This window comes from Schistocerca serialis, chromosome 1 (assembly GCF_023864345.2).
Source record: "Schistocerca serialis cubense isolate TAMUIC-IGC-003099 chromosome 1, iqSchSeri2.2, whole genome shotgun sequence".
NCBI classification, from domain to species: domain Eukaryota; kingdom Metazoa; phylum Arthropoda; class Insecta; order Orthoptera; family Acrididae; genus Schistocerca; species Schistocerca serialis.
This window is the reverse complement of record NC_064638.1, coordinates 988,755,952-988,769,992: the sequence shown is the minus strand read 5'-3', so window position 1 is coordinate 988,769,992 and position 14,041 is coordinate 988,755,952. Positions and strand designations below refer to the sequence as shown.

Genomic DNA, 14,041 nt, shown 5'->3' with positions numbered 1-14,041 from the left:
CTCCCGGCCAGCAATGCCATACGATCATTTCATTTCCCCAACCATGCCCCCCACCTCCAATTACGTACAATGAACAGAATCTTGGTAGGACCATAAGGATCTGACACGAAAGACTTTCTTTGGAATGTTGTTCAACTCGAAGGTCACATTCGCATTTTCTTTGGACTCATTCTTCACTCTGACGCTTTGCGAGAGATTGATATTAATAAAACAAAGTCCTATCAGGCATGATGATTTTTTTTCCAAGAAAGATTTGTTTACGTTTTACATTTCAGTGAAGACGCGGCAGATGAAAGAGGTTGTTTTCTCCATTTCCAGTCAAAGTGCGTGGGACAAACTTCGCACACATTTTTCTCTTCTTCAAAACGTTCTGGTGGCTGTTTTGGACAGTTGATGTAGAGTTGTTCAGTTTGTTGCTCCGTTGTGATTTTTGATATAACAACCTTGACTCACTGCGGGAGCAAATTCACTACATAACACTGTCTGTCCACGACTGACTTGTCGAATGCACATCCGTCCTTTACAATTGTCAGTTCAGTTGCCACCGTTATTACTGCACTGACGTCTCTTACACTGATTATCCAAAACATTACGACCACCTGCTTAATAGCTTGTTTGTCCGACTATGGAACGATACACTTACTGATTCTGCGTATCATGAGTCCGACAGTTTGTTGGTTGGCATTATACGTCTACGCACAGGTCACGTAATTCCCGTAAATAACAGGCTGCTGATTTACGTACGCGGTGGTGACGCCCCATAGCGACCCATGTGGGTTCATAGGGTTTAGCCGCTACATCAACATTTCACTATAACGCTCCTCAAAGAACTGTAGCACGAATCTGGCTCCAAGACACAGACGAATATACTGCTGAAAGTATAAGACATCCAGCATGAAGGGATGTAGGTGGTCCGCAGCTGTCAGTCTTCGATTACTACCACAGGTCCCGCGCAAGTGCAGGAAAATGTCTCCCATAGCATTAAACAGTTCCCAGAGCTCCGTTCGCCTCGATGGCGGCGTTTGTAGAGACGACCATCGACAAAGTGTTGCAAAAACGTGATTTACCCGAAGGGACGACACTTTTCTATTGATCGACTGTTGAATCCCGATGGTACTGTTCCCACCGCAATCGTAAATGACGACTTTGTTGGGTCAACATGTGAACACGTAGCGGTGGTCTACTGCGGTGCTCCACGTTCATCAGTGTACGTTGAACGGTGAGCTCCAAAACAATTGTGCGTGCACCAGCATTGCTCTCTTTCGACAGAGGTGGCACACATCTCCAACTCCTCTACTTTTTCATAGTAGACAAGTCTCCGAACCCCACATTCTGTGAAGAGTCATGGACGTCCAACCATTAGCACCTAGTGGTAGTTTCACTGCCCTTATACCTCTTTCCGTAGATGCACACTAAAGTAGAGCGAGATGATTTGACCAGCTTCACCGTTTTCGAGATACTCGTTCACAGGCTCTGAGTCATAACAATTTGCCCTTGTCAAAGTTGCTTATCTCAGTGGATATCGCCATCTGCAGCTCATATCTTCGGTAGGGTGATACCCCGGCCGTGTCTGCTCCGCTTAAATACATTTATTACCGTGTCATGTCCACGCAACGATACCAGACGGCGTCCAACGTCACGGTGATCAGTGGTCATAATATTTTGGCTTATCGGTGTTTACGCCAGGAATAAAATCACTCTCTAACTTTCTGAACGTGCGGTGTATCCAAGGATTTAGGAATGAAAGTGTTACTGAAGTTTATAAAAGTACAGATAAAAATCGTTGAGTCATCACAATAATTTGTTATACAATTTACAGTGTTAGTGAGTCGTTAGAGGAACACTTTGCATTGTCCTTGACTGAGGATGAGGCTGTTTTTCGAAACCAGGTGGCCAGTAGTTGTGTACTTACCGGCGTGCGAGCGCAGCGTAGAGTAGCGGCTGCGGCTGGAGGTGTCCGGTGTGACGGACGGAACGTCGGGGCTGTGCTGCGCGTCTCGCGGAAGGACTGCGCTGCTCGCCACCGGCGTCAGGCTCAGCAGCAGGTCCTGCGGGCAGGCGGGCGGCGCCCACGCTATAGGCAACACGGCGCGCTGTGTCACACTGCTGCATACTCACTTGTCAGCCCGACGGACAAATACTGAGTACTGTACGAACTACAAGGTGACGCACGAAATGTGTTACCATTTTGATTTTGAATACAAACTTTATTGTCAATACAATCTGAAAGGAACATATGCTACAACGAAGAGCCGTCCATGGAGATTTGTTCTAACTGAGCACATGCTCAATATGTCCACCATTTCGTTTCCTAACTTCCTTTGAACGAACACTGAAGTTAGTGATTACGCTACGGCACATGTCTTCCGTAATTTCATTGCAAGCATGAAGAATAAGTCTTCTGAGCTCCATTAAATCACGTGGACGTTTCGGGAAATTTTTTCCTTTAAGTACCCCCAAAGAAAAAAGTCACGTGGATTGAGGTTTGGACTGCTGGGGGGCCAATTTTGTCCGTCATTGAAGCGACCTGGAAACCTGAGTGAAACGATCCGCATGTCGAAATGCTCGTGCAAAAACTCCAACACAGTGTTTGCAGTATGTGGACTAACTCCATCCTGCATGAACCACCTCGTGTTAGAGGGCAAGGCAGTAGCAAGAAGCTGTGGAATGAAACTATTGCGAAGCATGCTCAAATAACGCTCGCTGTTCACAGTTTCTTCAAAGAAAAAGGGTCCAATATGTCCGTGACTGGAAATTGCTGCCCACGCTGTAATCCTCGGAGCATAATTTTGTCGTTCATTAAGCACTTGAGGGTTTTCAGTGGCCCAAAAGCGCACATTTTGTTTGTTAACCACACCGTCTAAATAAAAATGCGCCTCGTCTGAAAACCAAACGCTGTTGAGAGTTTCTTCCCTATCCTCCGCCCACTGAGCAAACAGTAGTCTCTGCTGCTTGTGTTCTTCAGTGAGCTTCTGTGCACAGGTCATCTTGCATGGGTACATATGGAGGTCACTTTTAAGAATGCGTTGAACGGAGAGTATGGATATTCCCAGTTGCACTGCAGTCTTTCTACACGATTTCCCGGGACTTCTCTGTACAGCAACTCGTACCGCTTCAATATTCTCTGGCGAACAAACAGGCTTAGGCCGAGGTCGCTTCGCTTCCAATACTGTTCCTTCCTGTACAAATTTATCGTACAACCTGTGGATGGTCTTCTTGCAAGGGACCCATCGTGTGTTAAACTCATGAAAAAGTAACACAATTGCCGATCGTTGCTGTGTCGTCAATGTTCCATTGTCAGCCATTGCTGCTTACTAGTCTCCTAGCGGTAGTATTGTGAATTACACGTCATTTCATAACTCATTTGTTTTTCCAAGCTCTGCTGGTAGTGCTGTAGAGACCCCAGCGGGATATCTAATGTGCGTGGTAAATTGTGAAGGAAATAATTGGTAACACATTTCTTGCATAACCCTGTAGTTTCTTCCAGAGCAAAATCTCCAAGACTGGCTAAGTTTCACGGAAGCTCGAAATTTAGTGCGGACGTCAATGCGAGATGCTTTTAATAGGCTCCACAATGAAACATTGTCTCAAAATATGGTAGAAAACCCAAAGAGATTCAGGTCGTATGTAAAGTACACCAGTGGCAAAAAGCAGTCAATACCGTCACTGCGCGATAGCGATGGAAATGTTACCCATTATGATCCCACTAAAGCGAAGTTACTAAATACAGTTTTCCGTAATTCCTTCACGAAAGAAGACGAAGTAAATATTCCAGAACCAGAACAGCTTTTAGCATGAGCGACGTAAAAGTAGATATCTCAGGTGTTGTGAAACAACTCAAATCACTTAAGAAAGGTAAGTCTTCCGGTGCAGATGGTATACCAATCAGGTTCCTTTCAGAGTATGCAGACACAATAGCGCCTTTCTTAGCAATCATATACAACCGCTCACTTGACGATAGTTCTGTTCCTAAAGACTGGAAAGTAGCACAGGTCACACCAATATTCAAGAAAAGAAATAGAAGTAACCCGTTGAATTACAGGCCCATGTCACTGACCTAAATTTGCAGTAGGATTTTGGAGCATATACTGTAATCGAACATTACGAATCACCTCGAAGAAAATGACTGATCGATAAATAACCAACACGGTTTCAGAAAATATCGTTCTTGTGCAACACATCTACTTCGTTATTCCCACGAAATTATGAGTGCTGTCGACAAGGGATCTCAGATCTATTTCACATTCCTAGACTTCCAGAACGCTTTTGATACCGTTCCTCACAAGCGACTATTAATCAAATTGCGTGCATATGGAGTATCGTCTCAGATGTGTGACGGGACTCGTGATTTCCTCTCAGAGAGGTCACAGTTCGTAGTGATAGATGGTAAATCATCGAGCAGAACAGAAGTGATATCTGGCGTTCCGCAAGGTAGTGTCATAGGCCCTCTGCTGTTCTTGATTTACATAAATGATCTAGGTGATAATCTGAGCAGTCTCCTTAGATTGTTTGCAGATGACGCTGTAATTTACCGTCTAGTAAAATCATCAGACTATCAATTCCAATTACAAAATGATCTAGAGAGAATTTCTGTATGGTGCGAAAAGTTGCAATTGGCCCTAAACAAAGAGAAGTCCGATGTCATCCACATGGGTACTAAAAGAAATTCGATAAATTTTGGGCATACAATAAATCGCACCAATCTTAGGGCTGTCAATTCGACTAAATACCTGGGAATTACAATTATGAGCAACTTAAACTGGAAAGACCCCATAGATAATATTGTGTGGAGGGCGAAACAAAGACTGCGTTTTGTTGGCAGGACACTTAGAGGATGCGAAAAACCCACTAAAGAAACAGCCTGTCATTACGAATTGTGAGCTTTCTGAGAGGAAATCACGAACTCAGCCACACAACTGAGACGATACTCCATATCCACGCAGTTTAGTCGCTTTTGAGGAGCGGTATCAAAAGCATTTTGGAAATCTAGGTATATGAAATCGATCTGAGATTCCTTGACGACGCCACTCATTACTTCATGGGAATAAAGAGCTAGCTGTGTTGCACAAGAACGATATTTTCTGAATCCGTGTTGGTTATGCATCAATAAGTCATTTTATTCAGGATGATTCATAATGTTCGGGTACAGTATATGCTCCAAAATCCTACTGCAAATTTAGGTCAGTGATATGGGTCTGTAATTCAATGGGTTACTCCTATATTCTTTCTTGAATATTGGTGTGACCTGTGCTGGAATATTGCTGCGCGGTGTGGGATCCTTACGAGGTGGGATTGACGGACGACATCGAAAACGTGCAAAGAAGGGCAGCTCGTTTCGTGTTATCGCGTAACAGGGGTAAGTGTCACTGATATGATACGCGAGTTTGGATGGCAGTCACTGAAAAAAGGCGGTTTTCCTTGCGGCGAGATCTATTTACGAAATTTCAATCACCAACTTTCTCTTCCGAATGCGAAAATATATTGTTGACACCCACCTACGTACGGAGAAATGATCATCATAATAAAATAAGAGAAATCAGAGCTCGAACGGAAAGATATAGGTGTTCCTTTTTCCCACGCGCCATTCGAGACGGGAATGGTAGAAAAGTAGTATGAAAATTGATGGATGAACCCTCTGCCAGGCACTTAAGTGTGAATTGCAAAGTAACCATGTAGATGTAGATGGTGGAACCAAATGGTACTATCTTACCTGGACCCGGATGTTCGTGGGGACGGTTGGGGTAATTTTCTATGTGTAACACATGAGATAAATCAAATATGATGGAATAACTCGTGGGGTTGACAACGTTCGGCAGTACAAAATAGTGCGCTCCGTAGCTGTGTCGTTGTTTACTGTCCTACGACCGTACCGACACTGTTAGTCGTGCCTCCCTAGAAGGCATTCATGTTACAAATGTACCTGAAAGACGATCATCGAGCAAATGTACACTCGCTATATGTTTGTTCTCTTCCACATATCGCTTCGTTACGACAACTAAATGGTTGCATGATACCAGAACGAGTGCTCTACTCTGAAAAGCTTCCAGAGATCATTTTGAGGGACATTGTGTGCCAGAAATATTTCTCAATCCTGCACATGTGGGTGCCCTACTGTACAGGGTGAAGATATGCCGTCAGTGATCAATATACCACCGGAAAGTGTTACCGACTACCAAAAGCTTCGTCCAACTACGAATGTGAACGATATTTGATAGACATCAGTAAGAATTCGGTGAGACCTGTCTGTAGCACATCATCCACGCTTGAGGCTGTGTTTCGTTTATACGATTATTTTTAATTGCGCTAAACTGTCTTTTATAGCCCAGGTACGCACCTTTAATCACAGTGATTAAATTCTGACGATTAGCGTATCTCTCGTAATTCTAAAATGAACTGCAACACTAAAAGTCTTGCACTCATCGAAGATGATTCTGGGGTCTTATAGGATGAAATTGCCATGCCGGAAAATGTTGATCTTACTTTTCCAGTGTGTTTCTCGAATTAGACAGAGAATATCTGTAATTTTCAACAATTTGATTAAATATCACTTAAAGTTACATAAAAACGAATTAATTCTCACAACTGATTTGAGCCCCTGGGTCACTCTCAATAGATTAACAATTAATTACCTCGAAAGGCCGTATTGTAAGTCTGGCAGTCATAAATATTCAGGGAATTTCAATACGACATTATCCGCAATGAATGTGTCAGTGAAACAGTGTGCGCTCTCTTTTTAAACTTCCAGGCAAATTAAAACTGCTGGCACTCCGGAACTCCAAACAGGAACTCTACTTGGTCTTCGGCAATGTTCTTACAGAATGAGCTATCTAGGCACAACTTACGACCCGCCCGTCTTGTGGGACACAATGAATCTGGCGCGGTAGACTGAATAGATGGTATTTACAACACTTACCCTAATTTTGAGGTTTGTGTCTGATTGTAAACTGTAATTTCGCATAAACAAGACACTATCTGCAAACGAAACTATAAATTTATTCAGGATACACTTACATCACATAGTGCAATAAAAAATTAGGATAGTGGCAAACCTCGTCATCCGCTCTCAAGAGAAAACTATACAAACATTCTCAAGTAAGTTAATCAGAAAGAATGGGATAGTGAGTCCTATGTTACAGAAAATAGCGAATCTTTCTCACGACTACAATGCCAAGTGCAAAATGTTACACAAAAATACAGTTGCACCAAACTAAGACACAAACTTTAATTGAAATTTATGGTGCGAATCAGCTCAGGTTTTCGGAAAAATAAATTCTCGCTCACTACTGTACGAATCAGCACAAGCTATAGGGTCGGTCCAAAGTATTCTCTTATCTAATACGTATTATTTAAGAGTTTAGGACATTATCATCACATTGTAGACTGACAAAATAAAATGACTGATTACCTTTGTTTAGAGTGGCTGCTGAAGTATACATCTTTGGCTGTATGACCTTCAGACAAAAAAGAAGAATGTATGCCACTTGTAATCGGAAGTAAAGCAGAAAAATTCCCACTACAATTATCTTTCCCCAAGCGAATCATGAGGTCTTTTTGTTGTAAAGGTAACAGCGTTTCGGTCTTTGCTTATTAGTCATCTGCCATTTACTGAGGTATCGGTACTTACATTGAAGCTCTGGATATGGAGACGAATAAACGTCTTTGGAGTAGTGGTATCTGTCGAAGTAATAACTCACTGATATATATGTATCAGTTTATTCAATGGTTGTGTTGGTTACATCATGCTTCTATCAGGAAAAGGTACATATCAGTTCATATTTGCTTATTGAAAACAACTGAAGTGGTATCTGTCTAACATGGGTCATATCACGCTTTCTCCAAATAAATTTGGTTACTTGTTTATAAAATTCAAATTAAACATGTGTGACACTCATTAATCATAGCTAACTTTTCTGGTGTGATGTCACATCGCCTGACGAAGTCAGTTACTAATAGATCTACATTTTCTCGCATCAGTGTTACCAACATCTGCCTTAGTTTTCTGGGCAAGCTGAATATAGATTATAATACAAGACGCTACGTGGCTCTTTTGGAATATACTCTCGTAACACGTGGCTCACTGAAAGTTCTTAATTAGTGTTGAAGATAAAAGCATATCACGTAAATATTAAGGTAAGTCAGTACTCACCAATGCACTGTAATAAGGGAATCGTCCACACCACAAGGACTCGTACTTGTTGAAAATGTTTTTGCCTGAGCACACCCGACATGTAAAGATCTGTTGCAACAAGAGCCCCGTATGCGTTAGGTGGTAATAAATGAATGTAAGCTGCCACTTTGCGTGAATGTAAAATGGCGATATTAGCACTAACAGCTGACCTTCATGTTGAGGGTGACTCCGCTGAAGGGGTTCCTGAGCAGCGTGGGTGAGGAGCCGGCCTGCATCTTGTGCCTCCTGCTGAGCGCCAGGATCACCACGAAGACGACGAGCAGCAGCAGCATCACCGCCGTCAGCACGCCGATCACCACCTCCACGTGGCCTCCTTCGCCGACGTCCACCTCGGCTGTCACCGCGACTGTCAGATGCGACGCACAGTGATAAATGGCACTGCATCCGCGCCGGGGTCCATCAATAGCTTGTAAGCACGTCTACACGGCCATTAATCTTTTGCTGATATACATGACAGTATGTAAAACTGGTATGTAAAGCAACCTCTGCAATTCAGCATTATCTGCTTTCTCTCACGGACACAACAGCAGCGTACTGCAAAACGTATTTTTTTTTTTTTTTTTAAATTCAGTTCGGTAATTTATAGGCAATAGTCCCAAACTCAGCGACCAGTGTATGGATGGTACGTATCCTACTTAGGTTAACAAATACTGCTAATCTAATGTTATAGAAAATACCACAAGTTCCGGGTAATGAGATTGTGTGTTACCAGAGTGCAATTCGGCTATTTCAGAAAAACAATTAAGCTTGAAGCATCCTGTTATAGTTAGGATGACTTTTTTCGTTTAGAATACCGATTTCTGGCTGTGAAAAAGTGGATTATGAAAACATCCGTGAATACACCTATGAAGCGGGATTTGAGCAGCTAAATGGAGAAAGGTTGTTTGGCAGGTGAAGAGAGCGAAAACGAGGCGATCGAGGAAACTATTATCACTCTCATCGAGACGTTGAAGTACGTATATTTGCTATTAGAGTATGCAGCGTATATGCAACCCTGCGAAACTCCAATACTGGTCTATAAGCATTGACATGCAGGTAAGGGCTCAGTGTGGCCTTCGAAAGGGATCTTTTTTGATCGGCCCTTATAATACGAGAAGTTACAGTTTGTAACGTGACACCTAACACAGAAAAGCCGGTCGTTGTGGCCGTGAGGTTCTAGGCGCTTCAGTTTGGAACGGCGTGACTGCTACGGTCGCAGGTTCGAATCCTGCCTCGGGCATGGATGTGTGTGATGTCCTTAGGTTAGTTCGGTTTAAGTAGTTCTAGGTTCTAGGGGACTGATGACCTAAGAAGTTAAGTCCCATAGTGCTTAGAGCCAACCCAACACAGAAAAACATCTTCCCCATTAATATGGTTTAGAGCTGTAAGAAACTCCACATCACAGGAAAATTTCACAGAAAACATAAACGATGCTATTGTCCGTTATTTGTAACATTTTATGTCTGCGACGGCCTGAAGACGATTACATGAAGAGAGTGGATAAACATAATAAATAAATAAATAAATAAATACAGTGATTAAGAAGTGATGCAAAACAATTCAATTAAAATTAGTTCAACTGAGATGACTGTTTAATAATAAGATTTTTATCCATAAAACGGATTAAATGTTATTCATGTCGCTAACGCTAAAGATAACGAGTCCATATCTATCTCGTTTCATAGCACTTATTATTTATAAGAATCTTTTGACTTCGCAACTGGTGCACTTCACAGGATGTTTGCATTTTTGATGTCTGCCCAAGAACTTATCACACGTAAATGTGTATATACCTTTACTGCAGAAATTCATACGATACTACTTTTAATGTGTAGACCGGATGACATTTATATTCGTTGTTAGAGGGACACTTTATTACTTTAATTTGTTTTCGTACTTCGTCTGCAAAAGAAATGATATTGCGGTCAATATCACCACTTATGACCTGCAAAATAAGATGCTATCATAATCCATGGTACGGTAATGTCCGACTATTAAAAATCATTTAATAGCATGCACCATCAAATGTCGGCGTGCAACAGTGTAAATTTCACTTCTTCTTCTAATGTCACTCGCACACGTTCAGAGTGAGCCGAACGACTGATGCTACAGCACACGCTCCGTCCTTTCCAACCAGCGGATTGCTGCACTGCGCATGCGGCCACAAATACTCGAGCAACAGAGACGTATATCGGTGGCATATAAGTCTGCATGTATTCGTCGTTACAGGGAACGAGCCACACTGGAAAGTCAGTGTATCATTAAGAGCTGCGCTGTCGCAACTGCTTTGCAAGTTTATTAAAGAAATTGTCGGCTTCCATGACTTTTCCAAGCTGAAACTACTATCTTTAGTTATTAAATTCTTCGTCAAATTCTTGCAGCTGCTTCTTTCAGCATTAAGTCCCAAAAAGAAGGTTAAGTGGACACTAGAATTTCGACATTTTCGTACAGATAGAGTGACCGATGTCGATGCGGTACTCTGCAAAGTCAATGTAATGGGCTGTAAGTACCAGGGGCACCTAAAGTGTTCCGTGCGGCTGTCACGAACTGCACGAGTCGTCTGTTCGATGTATGAAAAACCACACTGGAAGTGAATCTTGTAAACCGCATCCCTCCGGAGCATCGACTCATCTTTAACGGAACCCGAAAGTGCTACTTTGTTCGGGGGGGGGGGGGGGGGAGCGAAAAATCACTTTTACTTGGTGCTTCCTGAAAATCCGCCACATTTTTGAAGATAGGCTTTCCACATATGGCACAAAAGACCTCGCTTTATATCTTTCTATTTCTTCGTCTGCATTCTTTAGGTCCATCTTCCTTTTTATCGGTAACCCTTTCCTATCTTATGTGGGGGAATACTCGCCAGCTTCAAAATCTCTAAGTGTAGAAGCTCATCCTGCAAACTGTTCTCGTCAGCAAAGACGTGGGCTCAGTGAACCAAAGTTCTGACAACACTCATTGTCTGGGAAGGGTGACGGCAGCTATTTGCAGGTAAATAGAACTCTACCCTTTTTGCAGCTAACCGAAACATTTGGAAATGGAAGGCATCCTTCCATTTAGATTTCCGTTGTACACTAGATTCGTCGGTGGATGGAATTTAGATGGTTTAAAAAAATATTGCAATTTATCTTTACCAAGGGACTACACCACATACATGGCCATTAGCACTCGTATCTGCAAACTACCTGATTCCAGCGTCAGCCGAAATTTTAGAATAGCAGGTGGAGTTTATGCGGCTGCACGACCCAAATTTAATGGAGCAGTCATTGCGCCGGAAAGGAATGAAGATTCAAATATAACTAATTACAAATTAAATATGAAAATACTTACTTGTTTCTATGTTGCTGACTGCGTCAACGACCTCTCTAGAATCCAAAACAATTTCCTCGTCACCGTAATCGATATCGAGTTCCTCAGTGAAATTTCCGAACACTGGAACTATATAAAACGAAATCATTACAACGTGGTTGAATTTCAGAGTAACAGACTTCTATGCAATTATCCGAAGAAATAAAAATCGTCCACTCTGATTACCCACCAGATTCGAAAGAGACCTCGCTGATCATGATCCAGCGGGCGGCGAAGAAGAGTCGCAGTCGGACGAAGCGGCCGACGCGGCTGTGAAGCCGGATGGTGACGGTGCGCGCGTTCTCCAGCGCCAGGTCCGGCATGTACGTGAAGCTCAGCGGCCGCCCCGGGAACTCGGAGCCGCCGATGCTGAACGACACCAGAGCGCGGCCGAACACCTGCGGCATACCACGGTGTGGTGGCTGAGACATTCCTAATTGTGGTACTGCCACTTTGGTGCCTATGACTTTGTCGATGTGCTAAGCCATTCACTATCCGAGAAAGTTTGGTTGTAACAGTAGAACTGAAAGGCTACAAAGAATTTCAAAAGTAAAGAATTTTTTAGTCAGTCTTATTTCTACTGTCCTGATGCACTACTACAGCTTATAATGTCTTCTTCTTGACATACGTGACACATATTTCATTTTCATTTATTCGTTTTACTAATTCAGTTCAAGAATGGTTCAAATGGCTCTGAGCACTATGGGACTTAACATCTATGGTCATCAGTCCCCTAGAACTTAGAACTACTTAAACGTAACTAACCTAAGGACATCACACAACACCCAGCCATCACGAGGCAGAGAAAATCCCTGACCCCGCCGGGAATCGAACCCGGGCGCGGGAAGCGAGAACGTTACCGCACGACCACGAGCTGCGGGCACTAATTCAGTATTCATCCAACCCAATATAATTTCTATTCTATAAAACTGTTGAGGTTTTAGTTACAACTCCTTGACGTGCTCGCTGTTGGCGTTCGTCCCGGGATCTTCGACCTCGCTTATTTAGTGGCAGGATTAGACCATGAATGTCTGGACCAATGGTAACCCCTTGTATGTTAAACACCTAGAAGTGAGCGCAATTCCATACACTCACATATCTTGAGGTTGTACGTAAACGATTCAGTGGTAGGCATTTGCCACTGACACAATGGTGACTCGACAGTAAAATGTTGTCCACCACATACTACCATGTAAGACAGTGTGTACAAGTTATAACTAAGGCATCTTTACAGGGGTAAATGAATTGTAATGTGGAGCAAGACAGTTAAGTTTAGGATAGTCACACCTGTATCGTAACGCAGGTAGACGCAAAATACCACAACATACGTAAAAAATTCTCGCATTTTCAGCGCCACCGAATAGAGCATTACGTACGTCATTCACCCACAGAGTAATTTTAGATGGTTTTCATATGATTTTGTGATCTGTCCAGACACGTTTGTACCTGTTTTGGTCTTATGTCAAAGCGGTAGGTGGATCAAAACAAAATGTCCAGACACTATGTGACCAAAATGGTACTGTGGCTGGGGATAACAGACTAAAGGCCGAAGTACTAAATGTCTTTTTCCAAAGCTGTTTCACAGAGGAAGACTGCACTGTAGTTCCTTCTCTAGACTGTCGCACAGATGACAAAATGGTAGATATCGAAATAGATGACAGAGGGATAGAAAAACAATTAAAATCGCTCAAAAGAGGAAAGGCCGCCGGACCTGATGGGATACCAGTTCGAATTTACACAGAGTACGCGAAGGAACTTGCCCCCCTTCTTGCAGCGGTGTACCGTAGGTCTCTAGAAGAGCGTAGCGTTCCAGAAGATTGGAAAAGTTCACAGGTCATCCCCGTTTTCAAGAAGGGACGTAGAACAGATGTGCAGAACTATAGACCTCTATCTCTAACGTCGATCAGTTGTAGAATTTTGGAACACGTATTATGTTCGAGTATAATGGCTTTTCTGAAGACTAGAAATCTACCCTGTAGGAATCAGCATGGGTTTTGAGAAAGACGATCGTGTGAAACCCACCTCGCGCTATCGTCCACGAGACTCAGAGGGCCATAGAAACGGGTTCCCAGGTAGATGCCGTGTTTCTTGACTTCTGCAAGGCGTTCGATACAGTTCCCCACAGTCTTTTAATGAACAAAATAAGAGCATATGGACTATCAGACCAATTGTGTGATTAGATTGAAGAGTTCCTAGATAACAGAAGGCAGCATGTCATCTCAATGGAGAGAAGTCTTCCGAAGTAAGAGTGATCTCAGGTGTGCCGCAGTGGAGTGTCGTAAGACCGTTTCTATTCAAAATATATGTAAATGACCTTGTGGATAACATTAGAAGTTCACTGAGGCTTTTTGCGGATGATGCTTTAGTATATCGAGAGGTTGTATCAATGGAAAATTGTACTGAAATGCAGGAGGATCTGCAGCGAATTGACGCATGGTGCAGGGAATGGCAATTGAATTTCAATGTAGACAAGTGTAATGTGCTCCGAATACATAGAAAGAAAGATCTTTTATCATTTACCTACAATGT

At 42.7% G+C, this 14,041-nt stretch overlaps 1 protein-coding gene across 1 annotated transcript in view; it reads right to left on the bottom strand.

Annotated features, from left to right (window-relative positions):
• LOC126454081 (discoidin domain-containing receptor tyrosine kinase B-like) overlaps positions 1-14,041 on the bottom strand; it is a 425,916-nt gene that overhangs the window by 59,251 nt on the left and 352,624 nt on the right. Inside the window, exons 8-11 of the mRNA XM_050091131.1 lie at positions 11,703-11,910; positions 11,495-11,602; positions 8,338-8,534; positions 1,913-2,048 (exon numbers count right to left, since the gene is read on the bottom strand). Of these exons, the coding sequence (XP_049947088.1) occupies positions 1,913-2,048; positions 8,338-8,534; positions 11,495-11,602; positions 11,703-11,910 (649 nt within the window). The remainder of the gene's footprint in view (positions 1-1,912; positions 2,049-8,337; positions 8,535-11,494; positions 11,603-11,702; positions 11,911-14,041) is intronic.